General features: G+C 40.8%; 3 protein-coding genes across 4 annotated transcripts; 1 reads left to right on the forward strand and 2 right to left on the reverse strand.

Annotated features, from left to right (window-relative positions):
* The first annotated feature begins 301 nt into the window (after positions 1-301).
* On the forward strand, positions 302-2,712 carry timm13 (translocase of inner mitochondrial membrane 13 homolog (yeast)). The gene is made up of 3 exons (XM_042417578.1): positions 302-554; positions 940-1,008; positions 1,373-2,712. The coding sequence occupies exons 1-3, from the start codon at positions 435-437 to the stop codon at positions 1,469-1,471; spliced, it is 288 nt and encodes a 95-aa protein (XP_042273512.1). The 5' UTR covers positions 302-434; the 3' UTR covers positions 1,472-2,712.
* Positions 2,572-10,941, reverse strand: tmprss9 (transmembrane serine protease 9). 2 transcript variants are annotated; one of them, XM_042417577.1, is made up of 16 exons: positions 10,839-10,941; positions 9,380-9,606; positions 9,065-9,192; positions 8,916-8,983; positions 8,650-8,825; positions 8,454-8,498; positions 8,086-8,199; positions 7,829-7,994; positions 7,377-7,651; positions 6,630-6,772; positions 5,864-6,149; positions 5,640-5,753; positions 5,396-5,564; positions 4,937-5,202; positions 4,138-4,274; positions 2,572-3,489 (listed from the first exon to the last, which is right to left on the reverse strand). In XM_042417577.1, exons 2-16 carry the CDS (start codon positions 9,522-9,524, stop codon positions 3,328-3,330), a joined length of 2,394 nt encoding a protein of 797 aa, XP_042273511.1. In that variant the 5' UTR covers positions 9,525-9,606; positions 10,839-10,941; the 3' UTR covers positions 2,572-3,327. The 2 variants fall into 2 exon arrangements, with proteins under 2 accessions (XP_042273511.1, XP_042273510.1); XM_042417576.1 differs by lacking the exon at positions 10,839-10,941 and adding an exon at positions 10,414-10,808.
* A 1,294-nt stretch (positions 10,942-12,235) lies between these two features.
* Positions 12,236-14,043, reverse strand: lsm7 (LSM7 homolog, U6 small nuclear RNA and mRNA degradation associated). Its single transcript, XM_042417468.1, has 4 exons — positions 13,951-14,043; positions 13,601-13,691; positions 13,412-13,483; positions 12,236-12,439 (listed from the first exon to the last, which is right to left on the reverse strand). Exons 1-4 carry the CDS (start codon positions 13,954-13,956, stop codon positions 12,297-12,299), a joined length of 312 nt encoding a protein of 103 aa, XP_042273402.1. The 5' UTR covers positions 13,957-14,043; the 3' UTR covers positions 12,236-12,296.
* Between the last annotated feature and the right edge of the window lie 23 nt (positions 14,044-14,066).

A 14,066-nucleotide genomic window follows, 5' to 3' on the forward strand; every position in this document is an offset into this window, starting at 1 on the left:
AAAAAGATTAACATATTCATAGTTTCTGGAATTGTTAATGAGGAGATGCCGTTTTAAGGATTTTAACATTTTAGTATTTTTTTGTGGAAAAAGCATATCAGACAAACATTATTGTTCCAAGAAGAGTATTTTCATATGTATCAATATATGTCTGGAGGGGATCTTTAAGTATTATAAACACATGAGTTCAAAACATATATATCCCAGAAAGTGTTTTTGGCTGTAGTATATTGACTGCACTGTATCCACTCACCAAAAAAACTACATTTCCCATGTCGGGATCCTGCATACGGAAATGACGTATGCACCCTTCCGCCGCTCTCAAGGGCACAGACCACTAACGTAACGTTAGCTAAAGCTAGCAGCGGCGCACCACACGTGTGTTTACAGAGGATCGTCTAATCTTAAGAGTTTAGTTAACGACTCCGGTAGAAATGGACGGATTTGGTTCTGACTTCTCAGCAGGAGGATCGGGCGGCAAAATGGACACCGGCACGATTATGGAGCAGGTCAAGGTCCAGATCGCGGTAGCTAATGCTCAGGAGCTGCTGCAGGTAAATCAATGGACACGGCTGCTAAACTAGCAGCACTAACCTGACACTCAGACCATGTTAGAGTTAACTGGAGTGGCGTTTATTAGGGATGATATGACCTTTATTAATCCTGTCATAGCGTTACACGCAGATATGGTTATTGATTTATTCCCACATTTATGAAACGTGACTCGTACAAACACAACATTAGTCACTGAAGTGCTGTTGATACTAAACCTTGACTTTTCAAACAGCTGCAACTTGGTGTTTTGAGTTTTTCTTACTCGCAAATTGTCATATAAATGTGCACACGATGATGTTGTGAACTTGTGGTTGTAACTAGAAATTAGCTGTCAGTTATAAGTTAGTTATAATAAATTTAATTATCTCTTCATTCATGTTCCAGAGGATGACGGATAAATGCTTCAAGAAGTGCATAGGTAAACCTGGAAGCACGCTGGACAACTCAGAGCAGGTATGTGTTGGGCCGTAGAAAATGACAAGTTTGCTTTCAGATGCAAAATTTACAGCAGAAACAATTAGTCCGCCTTAATGACTGCTTATATGTTTGTTATTTTTAAGCAAAAATTACAATAATCCACGGGTTTTAGTATCTACCAAATGTTAGGTTTTGCTGTTTTTCTTAGTAAATTGAACATATTTGGGGTTTGGACTATTGTTCAGACTAAACAAAGCAATATGAATATTTCAACTTTTGTTATGGGCATTTTGCATGAATTTTAAGATATTTTTAGAGCAAATAATGAATGGCAGCACTGAAAAAGACACTTTTACTCTTTCTGGGTCAATACTTCACCTCACTGCTTTTATCCACACAGAAATGCATTGCCATGTGTATGGACCGGTATATGGATGCCTGGAACACTGTTTCCCGAACATACAACTCTAGACTACAGAGAGAAAGAGCTCGCATGTGAGCATCGGTCTCTTCGCCCTTTCCCTCCTCGGGCCACCGCTTACCCACAGAGGAGCACAGTGCACCACCAGAGGTCATGAGGTGTGCACGGGTGTGTCACGGCAGCAGCACACCATCAACTTTTGTCATTTTACCTCACAGACAGGCTAGCAGAGCCTGTGGACTCTAGCCATAACAGTGTCTCTGTGTGGACGTTTTCTTTTTGCTCTGAGGAAAAGTTCAGTAACAAAGATTAACTATTTGTGTTTTTATGGTATATATATATATAATTAATCTTCTGGTTAACCATTAAACATGCCATGATAAAAGCTGCAGGATGGACCTGCATGTAGGTCAGGAGAATTGGAAACTCTAAATTGCTTATTGGAGTGAATGAAAGTGTGACTGTGTTTGCGTGTGTGTGTTAGCCCTGTGATTGACAAATTGTTCTGGCTGTATCCCAATATTTGATATTGTCAATGGGGCTGTCATTGATTAGTCAACAGCAGAACTATGGCCTTTGTTGTTTGGAGTAAATGTAAGAGTTTATTAATGTGACTTCAATAGAAACACTGTATTTAACCTGACATCTTCCTGCCAACAGACTAAGCTTTAGTCTGTATAATTAGGACACATGATACTGATAAGGGTTAATGGGACTTGAGTCTCTCAGTTACTAAAATTGCTCCTTAAAATACTGTGTCAGCAGTGTTCTCATTCTTTCCTAGTGTGTACATACAGAATATTTGTGCCTACCAAACATGCAGCACAACCGGAGCCCTGAAGGGGAAACGCAACACAGCTTTCCTTAACACGCCGTGTGAGGTGAACCTGCTCTGTAGACCTACTTAAAACCAACAGAAAGAATTGAGGAGCAACTTTGTGTTTTCACAACCGTGAACCTGACATTCACAAGCCTCCAAACAGTCCTATATCAAAGTACGCCTGGAGAACAAAACTGTTTTGTCTGACCTGTTTTCTAGTTGTCACACTATCTGCCGCCCTCCACAGTAGTGGGCTTGTTTCAGCAGGGTCTGCCATGCTGTAGATGTGGTATTGAATCTTTCTCAGCTTTGTGTGTGCGGTTTGTCAGATGTCTGGGAACCAAATTTCTTTTTAAAAAAAAAAAAAAATCTTGCTGAGGTTTTGTGGGGAAGTACAAGCCAAATAAGCCTGCGAACATTATTTGCAGTTTGATTGGAGGTGTGCATGTGAGCAAGTGAAATGGTTTTCCTGAAAAATAAATAAATCATGTCAATCAGTTTTTTCCTCTTGTGTTGGTTTTAAATTTCTCATCAAAAAGAGTGAAAATCTGTCAATGAAGCAACCTGTTGTGTTGCCTTCATGGAACTCAGGCAAAAGGTGAATTCCTTTATATATTTTCCACAGAAAATCCTCCTTTCAGTGACCATTACTACATTGCACCCTAGTCTTACTATTTTTCTAAAACACAAAAACAGACAAGGAAATGTGCCCATAAATGAACCACATATATTCAGAACCCCACACAAAATGACAAAAAATACACTGCACCATGTATGTTTACCAGTCAGGAAAATAAATAACTGAAATAAATACTTTCAATCATGCATTTACTTGCAAAATGTCCACTTGCCAAAGATCAGAATTCTCCATATTTCTTCAGCACATGTTGAAAGAGGATGGTCCCAGTTGAGATGATTGCACAGTATTACAAACAGCACCCGTGACCCAATAGGTCACACAGGTCAATACAACACTAAGTGTGAGTGTATTGACTGTGTTAGCATGACTTCAGTCCTTGTAAAGTATAATTTTGTGGAGAAGAGGAAAATCCGCTGTCCATTTGATGTATCATCTCTCTGGGCACAGCTGCTTTTTTTTGCTTCTTATCAAACTTCAGAAAGGCAGGTATGTAGATATCCATTTCCTTACAGATGTCACTCGAGTGTAAACCCCTGGAAAACCTATTCGCCCGCATCCATGTCCCCAGCTGGTCACTCCAGCAATAAACCATTGGCCAGAGAGCTGGCGACAGGTCAGTGGCCCTCCAGAGTCTCCCTGAATGATGGAGAAGAGAGGCAAGAAACACCAACAGATCTGCAGTTATTATTTTGCTAAAGGTAATAATTTCTTCTATGTTCTTAAGTGGGTACAAAGAGAATGTCACTTGGATAGCTGCTGAGATGCCAGGTGCTTTGACCGAGACAGGAATGCATGTGGGTTTCCTTACATAAGAAGATTACAGAGAGGGAGCAGGTGAGAAGGGGAGCTCTGTATTTTTAGGGAAAGAAACTCCACTCTTTCCCATTAGAGAGATTTGCATCTCTCACATACAGTAAGTGTAACAATGTTTTTGAATTAGCAACACTTGTTTTCTCCGACATGTTAGCATTATAATTGTAATACCCAAAGTATTCTTAAACCACAATTTATTTGTATGCTTTTACTTTTTCAGAGACAAGTCCTAGAATTCTCTAAGGAGGAAAAGGGCAACACTTACTTTGCTCTGACCTGGTTAACCAGCCACTGTAAAAAGAATTATCAAAGCCATGGCCCTATTTCCCAGAGTCTTTGAGCACTTGTTTAATCTCGGCCCACAATCTTACTGCTCAGACGCTGCCAAGACTGTACCACCCAGATGTCTGGCCCATTCCCAGGCTTTTAAAAAAGTTTTTGTGTCACACAGTATACTGTACTACATCTTACCAAACAAGTGTCTCTGCCTCCCTCCATGTATCCAGCACACATCATGTTAGGACTCAGTATGTCTCCATATGACTGCTGGCAGTCTGCCTGGTCGATGATGTTCACTGCAGCTTTCTGCAGCAGGTTGGTCAATGAACCTATGGGAAGGAGAATGACATCTATACTAGTGGCTTATGCATTTTCACTAAGATAAAGCCTGATTACAAAACTGTTTCTGGAGAGACAAGTTTCTGTTACATTTTTAACATTGTCATTTTTAACTACTCTGAGCACTAAAAACCTAATTTCATTCATCTCCATCCTGCTGGTCAAGCAGTAGAAGTTTCAGTGGGAAGATAATTCAGGAGAGTGTGAAACTATCTGCATGGCTGCAGAGTTAAATGAGAAAATATCATATGTACTGTAATCTAAGTGCCCATTCATAGTTCATGTAATATTCATAAGAGGATAAGTGGATGGCCATACAGCCCAGGGATAATTTGCTGAGCGCAAGAACTCTTGTAAATGTAAAATAAGAAGGATTCTGTTAAGTCTGTTTTCCTGTTTTTACTGTAATAATAATGTTGGAACTTCACTCCACTGATGTTTTCTTGCCTCTACCCACATTTCTCAACCAAGATGCTCCTCATAATTTCTTTTTTTTTTTTTTTTTTTTTTTGTGTGACCATAGAATTCCATGTGGAGGATGATTTCTAAATGGTCAGTTTGTTTTAACATGTTAATATCATTAATGCACTTGTGCAATGCGTTCTGGGAAACTATATGTCATATCAGTGTGAAGCAACACTACATTTCTCACCTCCTTCCCTCATGGATCCCCAGCCTGTGATGTAGCACTCTGCATTCTTCAGGAAGCGGTGCACCGGTGAGGGGAGACAGACAGACTGGATGGTGTAGGACGTCGGGGCTGGGAGTGCTAGCTCCAGCAGAGCCACATCATGGTCCATGCTGGTGCCATTAAAAGCTGGGTGGATGATGACCCTCTGGATGGGTATGACCAGTGCTCCTACCCCTGAGCGCAGCACAGATCCCAGGCTCACAGCCCAGTTAGTAGGGCTCGAGTCACTGTGGGTGTAGGTTATAACAGGGTCAGGACCACTCTGGATCTAATAGAAGAGTTATTGAGTATATAACTGTGTGTGCTAGTGGTGTGATTTTTAATTTTGCTGCTGTGCTAAATCACATAGCCTCTGTTTGTGTGAAGTGATATTCCATGTTTTAAAAAGTAACTCTTAAAATTTAGCTAATACAGAGGAACCTTTTGAAGCAGTGTGCTGCACTCAGCAACCATTTGCTGTGAATGAGTGTGGCGCCACAACGGTGAAGTCTCTGGTACTGGAGACTGCCAATCCAAGGCCACTCCCCCCTACGAGCTGTTACTCCACCCACAATCCTCTGGGAGCCCAACGCAGGGCGCACACCGCAGTCTGAAATAAAAACACATGTCAGAAACATTTCTTTTAAAGCAAGTCACGTTCTCTGCTTTACGCATATAAACTAACCACAGTTTCTTTCGTCAGCCTGGTTGGGGCAGTCAGGGACTCCATCACACTCTGGATTGACCTTGCCGATGCAGGAAGAGGCACTACACTGGAAGTTCCCACTGCAGTTCAAGACTAAAAGACATGATGAAGAGAGAAGCATGTGTAGTAGGCTACTAACTGGTGAATGAGCAACTCATTTATAAATTATTTTAGCAGTGAAGTTGCTTTCATTAGGACAATACCAGGAAGTGTTGGTGCAGGCGACACATCCATGGCTATTGTCCTGGGTGCCGGTGGGTTATTAAAGGTCTCTCCTGGAACAGTACCTGGCACAGTAGGAACATACTGGGAGTAATCGTGGACCAAGCTGGGATCTGTGTGGCTTAGAATCCAGTTGCGGAGCCTGGTGATCCGAGAATAAACCCCAGGCCTGTTGATCTGGGCGCAGCCCACACCCCAGCTCACCACTCCAGCCAGGAAGAACCTCCCCGGGGCCCCCTCACACACCAGAGGCCCTCCAGAATCACCCTGCAAGAAAAACACAACACCTCTGATTATCTGTACTCAGGGCAGTGCTGTTGTTCCGCAGAAAGCTTGTGTCATTTTGCTGATTTTCAACTGTGTGTCAGTTTAGAAAATGAATTGACGTGTCTATGATGGTCAAACTGAAAACAAATAGGACAAAGCTTCAAGTTCCCACATATGATATAATATTCACTAGGGAGCAATGCCTTGTTTTCTTCTTGTCATATTAACAGCACACATCATCATGTTAAGCTGGACTGAAAATAACAGCAACAGCCTACAGGCCTCTATTTTTAGGGTGGGACCAGTTTTATCACACAGTTTCAACACCAAGTATAGTTTCAAAATAGCAAAAGAAAACCAGATCATCATTGTACGTACACAAACTTTGCCCCAAGTCAAGAATCTATTGTAAGAAGATGTAAGTTGATAGCTCATGCTATTGTAGCTACATTATGTGAACCACATAAAAACAGCACTGACCTGACAAGAGTCCACCTTGCCCTGCAGGAATCCAGCACACATCATGTTTTGAGAAACTGCTCCTCTGTACACAGACGATTTATTGCAAACCTTGGAGTCAATGATTTTCACCACCGCCTTCTGCAGTGTGGGAGGCACTTCAGCTGAATGACAGAAGAGCACAAGACAACTGAATTATTCATTACTGATCATGTTTGAGCTTGAAGTCCAGCTGCACAGCAGTAGAAATTTTTGATATGATATTATAATTATATACAGTATACACACAAAAGCTATTTCATGTCCTTTTCAATGACAAGGGACAACAGCTTTCAAGAACATTAGGGTGTACTGTAAGTCTAGAATAACTGCATATAGAGCTGGATAATACAATTCTGAAATATGAGAGAGGATGTTATGTAGGACTTTAGCTGTCATGATGTAGCTTAAATGTGTGTCTAAAAGCCTGCATTACTGTTAATGGATACAATTTTCCCATACGACTGACTGTTGTAGCTGAGCCATGAAATAAACATTGAATGCCTTAATTATCCTGTTTGTTCCTTGTCTCTGCACTATGAATGATTTATTTTTCATTATTATGTTATGGGAAAATATCATCTGAAAACTTCAACAGACAATGTTGGCACTCAATTGACATCATAGTGGGTCAAGAAAAAAAAAGGATGAGAAATCTGTAAATGAGCTCCTTTTCAGTCTAAATCCCTCATCTGTTGTTCTGAGGTGAATTCCTGCAGGCAGACTCACAATTAAACATGTTTAGTGCGCCCCACCCCGACACCACACAGCTGTGGCCTGGAGCAAAGACGTGAGATGTGGAGGGCAGGCACACAGGCTGGATGTAAGGGCTGAAGGTGAGAGGGGTCTCCAGCTCCAGTACAGTCACATCATTGTCGGTGGTCATGGGGTTATAGTCTGGAGACACAACCAGCGACTTGATGTTAATCGTTTTGGACTCTGACTCCTCGCCGCTCACCAGGCTGGCCCCTACAAGGGCCGTCCACTCTTTGGGGTCGTCATCCCTAAAAACAGAGAGGTAGACAAATTGTGGTTTCAATTTATTATATGTTATTCCATGAATTTCATAATTTAGTGTCTAATGAAATCGTCCTTAAACTTCTGATTACTAATGTAGCAGGTTGTTAGTAATCACCACTTAGGAAATACAACTTGGTCACAGGTTGACAATTGCGGCATACCTCTCAAAGCAGTGTGCTGCGCTGACCAGCCACCGTTCGCTGATGATGGAGGCTCCACAAGTGTGGCGTCCATGGTGCCTCAGACTGACCTGCCACGGCAGCTCCCCTTGCCGAGCATCTTCACCACCCACAACCCGACTCCCCATGGCAGGACGTGTACCGCAGACTGAGAGGGAGAGTGTGATGAGTGGATAACATGGAGGGTGGGAGAGAAAGAGGGATTGAGGTAATAATTTATAGTTTGAAGAGTCACTCACCGCAACGAGCTTCATCAGATCCATCTGCGCAGTCCGGTATGAAGTCACACCCTGGATTTAATTTGGTGACGCATTCTCCGTTGTCACAAGTGAAGGTGTTGTCAGGACATCTGGCTGGAGAGTCCAGATGTTAAATGGAGATGAGAGTTAGAGAAAGGATGACGTAAACAAGTCATAAATAACTCAGAGAAATAAACAAAGAATTAGAACAACCTCTTGAAAGGAAACTTCAGATATGTATTAAACAATATATAGGTAATATTCCTTTAAGATGTAATTGTTTAAGGTGTTTAGGTGCAAGAAGGATGGCTGTGCTTATTAAATATTTTCAAATACCATTGGATGTGGGTCAAAAAACATACACTCACCTATCATATCATCTCCAATCGCATAAAATGACTTCCCGCTGGCCCCTGGGAATAGAAAGAAAGCATTATTAGATCCTGTGAAGACTGTTGCAGCTTTGAGACAATGCACTGCTGTGGCCTATTTTCATAACTCACACTACACACATCCACTTGTAAGGCCACAGACAGTCAACTGATGACAGTATTGTTTTACTACCCAGTAAGATGATAGCGCTGATCTGTCCAAACTCAGGCACCTCTAGTGGTTTCCCGTGCATGACTGAGCTGAGCCCTGCTCTCAGCAAGTCCTGAACAAAGTTGTCTGAATACTGCTGGACCCTGGAGACCCTGAAGACCAGTCTGAATGTCGCCATCACGTCACCATTAATGTTACTGGAAAAAACAGGGGAAAAAACACAATGTGGTTGTTTCAAAGACCTCAGATGTGATTTTTTTTAAATTTGTGGTTCAACTCTCACTCACCCATAGGCAACAATACTACAGTCAATGTAGTGATGTGATACTGATGAGGCAGTGAAGACGTTTTTAATCTGTAAGAAAGTGAAAATGAACAATTTAGCACATTTTAAAGGAAATATTAAGCTCTCATCATGGTGACTGTCAGGACCAACCTTTGATTTTAAAACTGAAGACAGTACTATGGAGAAGCCAGAGTTCTCATCCTGCAGAACAGGGTCATACTTCAGACCCTTCAGCTCCACTGTCTCCATGAAATAATGCTGCTCCTGCACCAGGTATGCTGGCAGCGACAGAGGAGAAATAACACAGATGGCAACAAAAATGGATCAACTTAAGAAACTGTTTATAACAGAGTGGTCTAAAGAGCTTAGAACATGTTACTTTGTGCTTTTATGGTACGTTAAATGTCTCAAATTAAACTTATGTGATTGTGTTGTGAATGTGATATTAACTGTCTGCAAACCTACCAATAAGCAGGCCTACAAAGACTCCTATAACGAGGAAGAAGAGGAGGAAAGCTACGAGGGTACTCCTGTAGCAAGCAGGGTTGGAGGGAGCAGAAGAGGGTCCTGGAGAGGACCACGACCCTCCTCCATCCTTCTTCACCTCCATGTTGGATTCACAGCACCAACCTCACAACTCACATTCCACTGTCTCCAGTATCATATTGCCCAATAGACAAAATTATCCAAGCCTGGGAAAAAATACAATAGCAGTACGACCTAAAATGTTTGATGACACACTGGGATATAATATGAGATGTAGATGGTGACACCTTATAAATAAGAATATGGTTATGACATTGATATAAATATATCACAATATGGAATATTTATGTCAAATCACATTTACAGTATGTGCTCTTTTTGCATGGCATTATGCCAGACAAGTGTTTACACATGTAAACCAAAACCTTAGATAGCTATTTTTTTGTAAAAAGTTTATCAGCTGTAAATTTGACCAGCAGAAATATGTGAAATGATTACACTATGTTCCTATCATCAGGTAGGAATCCACTGAAAGTCAATAATATTTAATAATTATTTCCCCCCTGTCCTTGTTATAGGTAGTATAATCTCCATTTGACGATTCACACACATGACCCTGCACAAATTCATAATACAATATTCACCAATGATGGGTGTTCAATAGGATAAAAAGGTTATAAAATGTTCCAAACCAATGGAAGGTAGCCTGCTGGAAATACTAATTGTTTTGAGGAATATGAACTCGTCAAGTCTACATAAAAACATCAAGCTCCTGGATCGTGCAGACGTGCTTAAAGCCATGTTACTTCGAGATTACAAATCAGATGTGGAATAAGGTCACAGCACAAAACAAGAAAACTTTCCAAAAGTTTTACAGATAACAAGAATTAAATGAATTTATAGACTCGATGAGAATTTTCCCCGCAGCAGCCATTTACGCACCGTGACTCCAGGTGCACCTGTGCGGAGCATTAAACAATACAGGCTTTATGTTCTGAGGTAAACTCACTCACCTCTTTCTTCTCTCATTCCCCTGAACACTGACATTTACGATATCCTGCCGTTCTTAGTGCATGACTTAACGCGCACAAGAATACATACATGGATGGAAGACAAGGGACAAGACCGAGAGGTCCGCTATTTGTTCCACCTGCCAAAGGGGCGTGCCGCGTCTGTCCCGCGAAAGTAACTCCCCTTTTCAGTTTACTTTAGGAAGTCGACTCGGCCTCAGAAATCCCCTTCCGACCCTCCTCCCTTCGGTCTTGATCCCTCTGAGCGCAAAAAAACGCTTTTAGGTTACGCCTCGATATGCACAAGCGTTTCTGCTGTCACCTCAGAGCTTCCATTATATCCAGGTAAACATCCGGTGCTCCTTGACGCAACTCACATTAAAGCAAATTTAGTAACGCTGGAAAAAACAAGGAATAAAAAAATCTACCTGCTCTTCAGTGCAGCCCAGTACTCCCTCAAGTTGCTGCCCGTCTGTGCTCCACTGACACAGTGACTGAGCAGCAGAGGAGGGGCGAGGACTCCTGGAAATTTATTTTACTTTTGGCTGCAAGTCCCGGACTCACACCTGGCAAATCTTTAGGGGCCTTTTTTTTTTTTTTTTTTTTTTTCATTTTACCTCCAATCAGTTCAGTTCAGGTGCCTTTGCTATGAATTTATTAGCCTATGGCACTTACATTTAGAGGGAAGAAGTGACATTATATAAAACTCCATTTTAGGGAGATTTTTCAAAATTCACAATATATATTATACAAAAACATATTTTAAATTCACAAATCTATTAAGTGAAATTTGGAACATAATTCAGGACACAATGTTGACAAGAAAAATACCAATACAAAGTTCACAGGTGAGATGTAAGCCCCTCATTTTACATTACTTGGGACAAAGAAAACAATACATTTACTTGTCTTACTTCCCTTTAAAAAGGTACAATCCTACCTAAAGTGAATGTAGTTTACTTAAATGATTCCCCCACCCTGTTAAAAGCGCTCCTGACTTAAAGCAGTTAATACCACAATGTGTCTTTGTCAGTGTGCCGACAGGCTTGAATGGCTTATCATCACACACAACACACACTCCCTTTATCCCTATGAACACTTGAGGGTGACAAATACCTTTGTTACTGTTTGAAAAAGAGGATGGAGCTGTAGCCAGTTTTCCGCAGATTAGGTGGACAGGTGGCCTGTGATACATGACATAATCTATTAATGTGTGTGATTGTAAAAGGACCATAGGTGCAAATTAGCTGTGACTAAGCCAGGTGAAAGTTAGATTTGAGCTTTTATTTAACCAGATGATTGTTTTTTTCCTGGCCAAATTAGGCAGCAATGACTGAATAACTATATCATACACCAAGGGCCACTGCGCACTGCTGAATAGGTTATAATCCAGCTGGAAAAGTCTTGAATCAAGACGTTCAGGGTTCTCTCAATTACATTTAAAATAAGCGTAGTTTCTGCAACTCAGTCCTCAATTTGTCCATCCAAAATGTACAAGTGCAAAGAAGACAAACATTTACAAGACCCAACATACGTTTTCATTTTATTTTCTTATCAAAAACAAAGAGGAGTAAAAAGTTCAGTTATTCTGGATAAAAAGAAAACGGTACTGTTAACACTTTCCAAACTTGTGGGCTCTTTACAACTCAAATCTTTGCAAATTTGCACACCACAGATAGAAACAAAAGTGCGTTCAAATGTCCTTTTGCTGATCAACTTATGATTTTTAACAACAGAAATTTGCTTTGTTTTATACATCACTACTGTTACAATTTAAAAAATTAAAATAAGAAAAAAAAAACTTGCAAAATATTCAAGTGTGTGCATGTTTGTATTTGTGTGTGTGTGTGTGTGTGTCTGTGGCTCAGAGAGTGACAGACTGTGTGTTAGCCATCCTGCTGCTGTATGAATGGATTTGGTATAGCCTCCATGCCATCCTGAGGACAGATAAGCACTACGGAGGTCCCTCTGCAGACCACCAGTCCCAGCTGCCTGGTGTCTTCTGTCAGCTTTAGCTGGTCATCTGGATCTGGATGGACAAGGATTGCAGACAACAACAGTTAAAGTTCCAAGTCGAACAATTATTCAAATCAATCAATTGTCATTGAATTACTCCTAAACCAAGCCAGACACATCTCCTACTGTACCATGTGTTCAAAAGGAGACAATCTGAAGGCAAACTTTGGGTTAATTACCAAACGTGGCTTTTTCTGCATGATTAAAGGGTTTTTTTTTTACACATTTTAAGCATCAGAGTCTGATTACAGGTCTTGATGAGTGCCACTGTATATGTGGAAAAAGTTGTATAAAGCATTTTGTGGCTCCAGAGGGAGCAGCTCGAAATTAGAGTCAGCGTCAATTGGGGCTGTAGACAACAAATTTGGAAGGGAAAAAAAGTGGGGCCATGATGTTAGTGAGGCATGAGGTTACCAGACCTCTGAAGCCCACTCCTAATCTCTGCTCAAGGCTAGCGGCTTGAAGCTTTTGTTGTTGATGATTGTTACGTCTGCAGAGCAGAGCTGCAGTGTATTATCAATCATCAGATAAAACCAATCTAATCACAGAATGCTGCTGACTCACAAATTCAGCATTTATACACATTGAGCTTTTAGCCACAGACTATAAAGTTCAATAAAATCTCTAAACTTTGCTTGCTTTTGCTACTATTGTTGTTCATCTTTCCATCAGATGAGGACACTTTTTTAAAGATATAACTTGATTAATTTCAGTCAGAAACATTTTTAACTGAATCACTTTATTTGTAGATTTCTATTTTATTTATATATATTATATTTTGATTATTATGCACCACAACACTAAGGCAACATCCTTGTATGTGTAAACCTACTTGACAATAAACCTGTTTCTGATTCATGTAGAGCAGTAGGTGGTAACAATTTCATGTTTTATATCTGACAAGCTGTCGAAATTAATGAACCCTCGCGGTGTTTAGTGTATTTCTATTCTCATTTTAAACAGACACATTCATGCCGTCTCTCACCCCGCATGTACTCGATGGTGCCGTCCAGCACCAGGTTCAGCAGAGGGTCGAAACCTTTCAGGACACCGCTGGCTAGATGGGAAAAATACAAAGTGTAAAGGTTCATTTAGGAAACTTTCACTCCAAACAAACAGTCGCTGGTGTTTGTACCGTTTCATCTGGTTAAGCCATCACAATAGATGCACCTACCCTCTCGTCCTCCTTGAAACTTCACACGAATCGGCTTGTCGATGTATTTTGACAAGTCGAAGATACTCTCCTTTTTCTTCTTTTCTTTATCCTAAAAACATGTAAATCGACATTGTTTTTAAGTCACATGCAAGCTAGCCGCACACAAACATTAACTTAGCATTACGTTAGCTTTGATGGCTAAACAGCGAATTACAGAACAGCCGCGTGTTAATTACACACAAGCATTTATGGTACATATCAACTTATGTTCAGAGTAAACACTTGCCAGTAAAGAATATAACTGGGTATGTTAATAAGTACTATGGTAATGTGATGTTTGAATGAAAGCGAACACCATACGAACTCACCGCCATGTTAGCTGCGTGACACGGAAGTTAAACTTTGACCTCAGAAATGTTCCACCAATCAAATCGTTGAGCGCCTATCGCCGTGAGAATGACGTGATTAGTTTGTAGTTTATTAG

Source organism: Thunnus maccoyii, chromosome 7 (assembly GCF_910596095.1).
Source record: "Thunnus maccoyii chromosome 7, fThuMac1.1, whole genome shotgun sequence".
NCBI lineage: Eukaryota > Metazoa > Chordata > Actinopteri > Scombriformes > Scombridae > Thunnus > Thunnus maccoyii.

Coding starts and splice junctions, on each gene's coding strand:
- lsm7 (XM_042417468.1), bottom strand. Junction 13,484..13,600: donor GTTTCAAGGAGGACGAGAGG/GTAGGTGCATCT, acceptor TTTCCCATCTAG/CCAGCGGTGTCCTGAAAGGT. Junction 12,440..13,411: donor CACCATCGAGTACATGCGGG/GTGAGAGACGGC, acceptor TTGTCCATCCAG/ATCCAGATGACCAGCTAAAG.
- tmprss9 (XM_042417577.1), bottom strand. CDS start 9,524: ATGGAGGTGAAGAAGGATGGAGGAGGGTCGTGGTCCTCTCCAGGACCC. Junction 5,203..5,395: donor GCAGCACACTGCTTCAAAAG/GTTCCTCTGTAT, acceptor CTACACCCACAG/TGACTCGAGCCCTACTAACT. Junction 3,490..4,137: donor GAGGCAGAGACACTTGTTTG/GTAAGATGTAGT, acceptor TCCATCATTCAG/GGAGACTCTGGAGGGCCACT.
- timm13 (XM_042417578.1), top strand. CDS start 435: ATGGACGGATTTGGTTCTGACTTCTCAGCAGGAGGATCGGGCGGCAAA. Junction 555..939: donor ATGCTCAGGAGCTGCTGCAG/GTAAATCAATGG, acceptor TTCATGTTCCAG/AGGATGACGGATAAATGCTT. Junction 1,009..1,372: donor CGCTGGACAACTCAGAGCAG/GTATGTGTTGGG, acceptor TTATCCACACAG/AAATGCATTGCCATGTGTAT.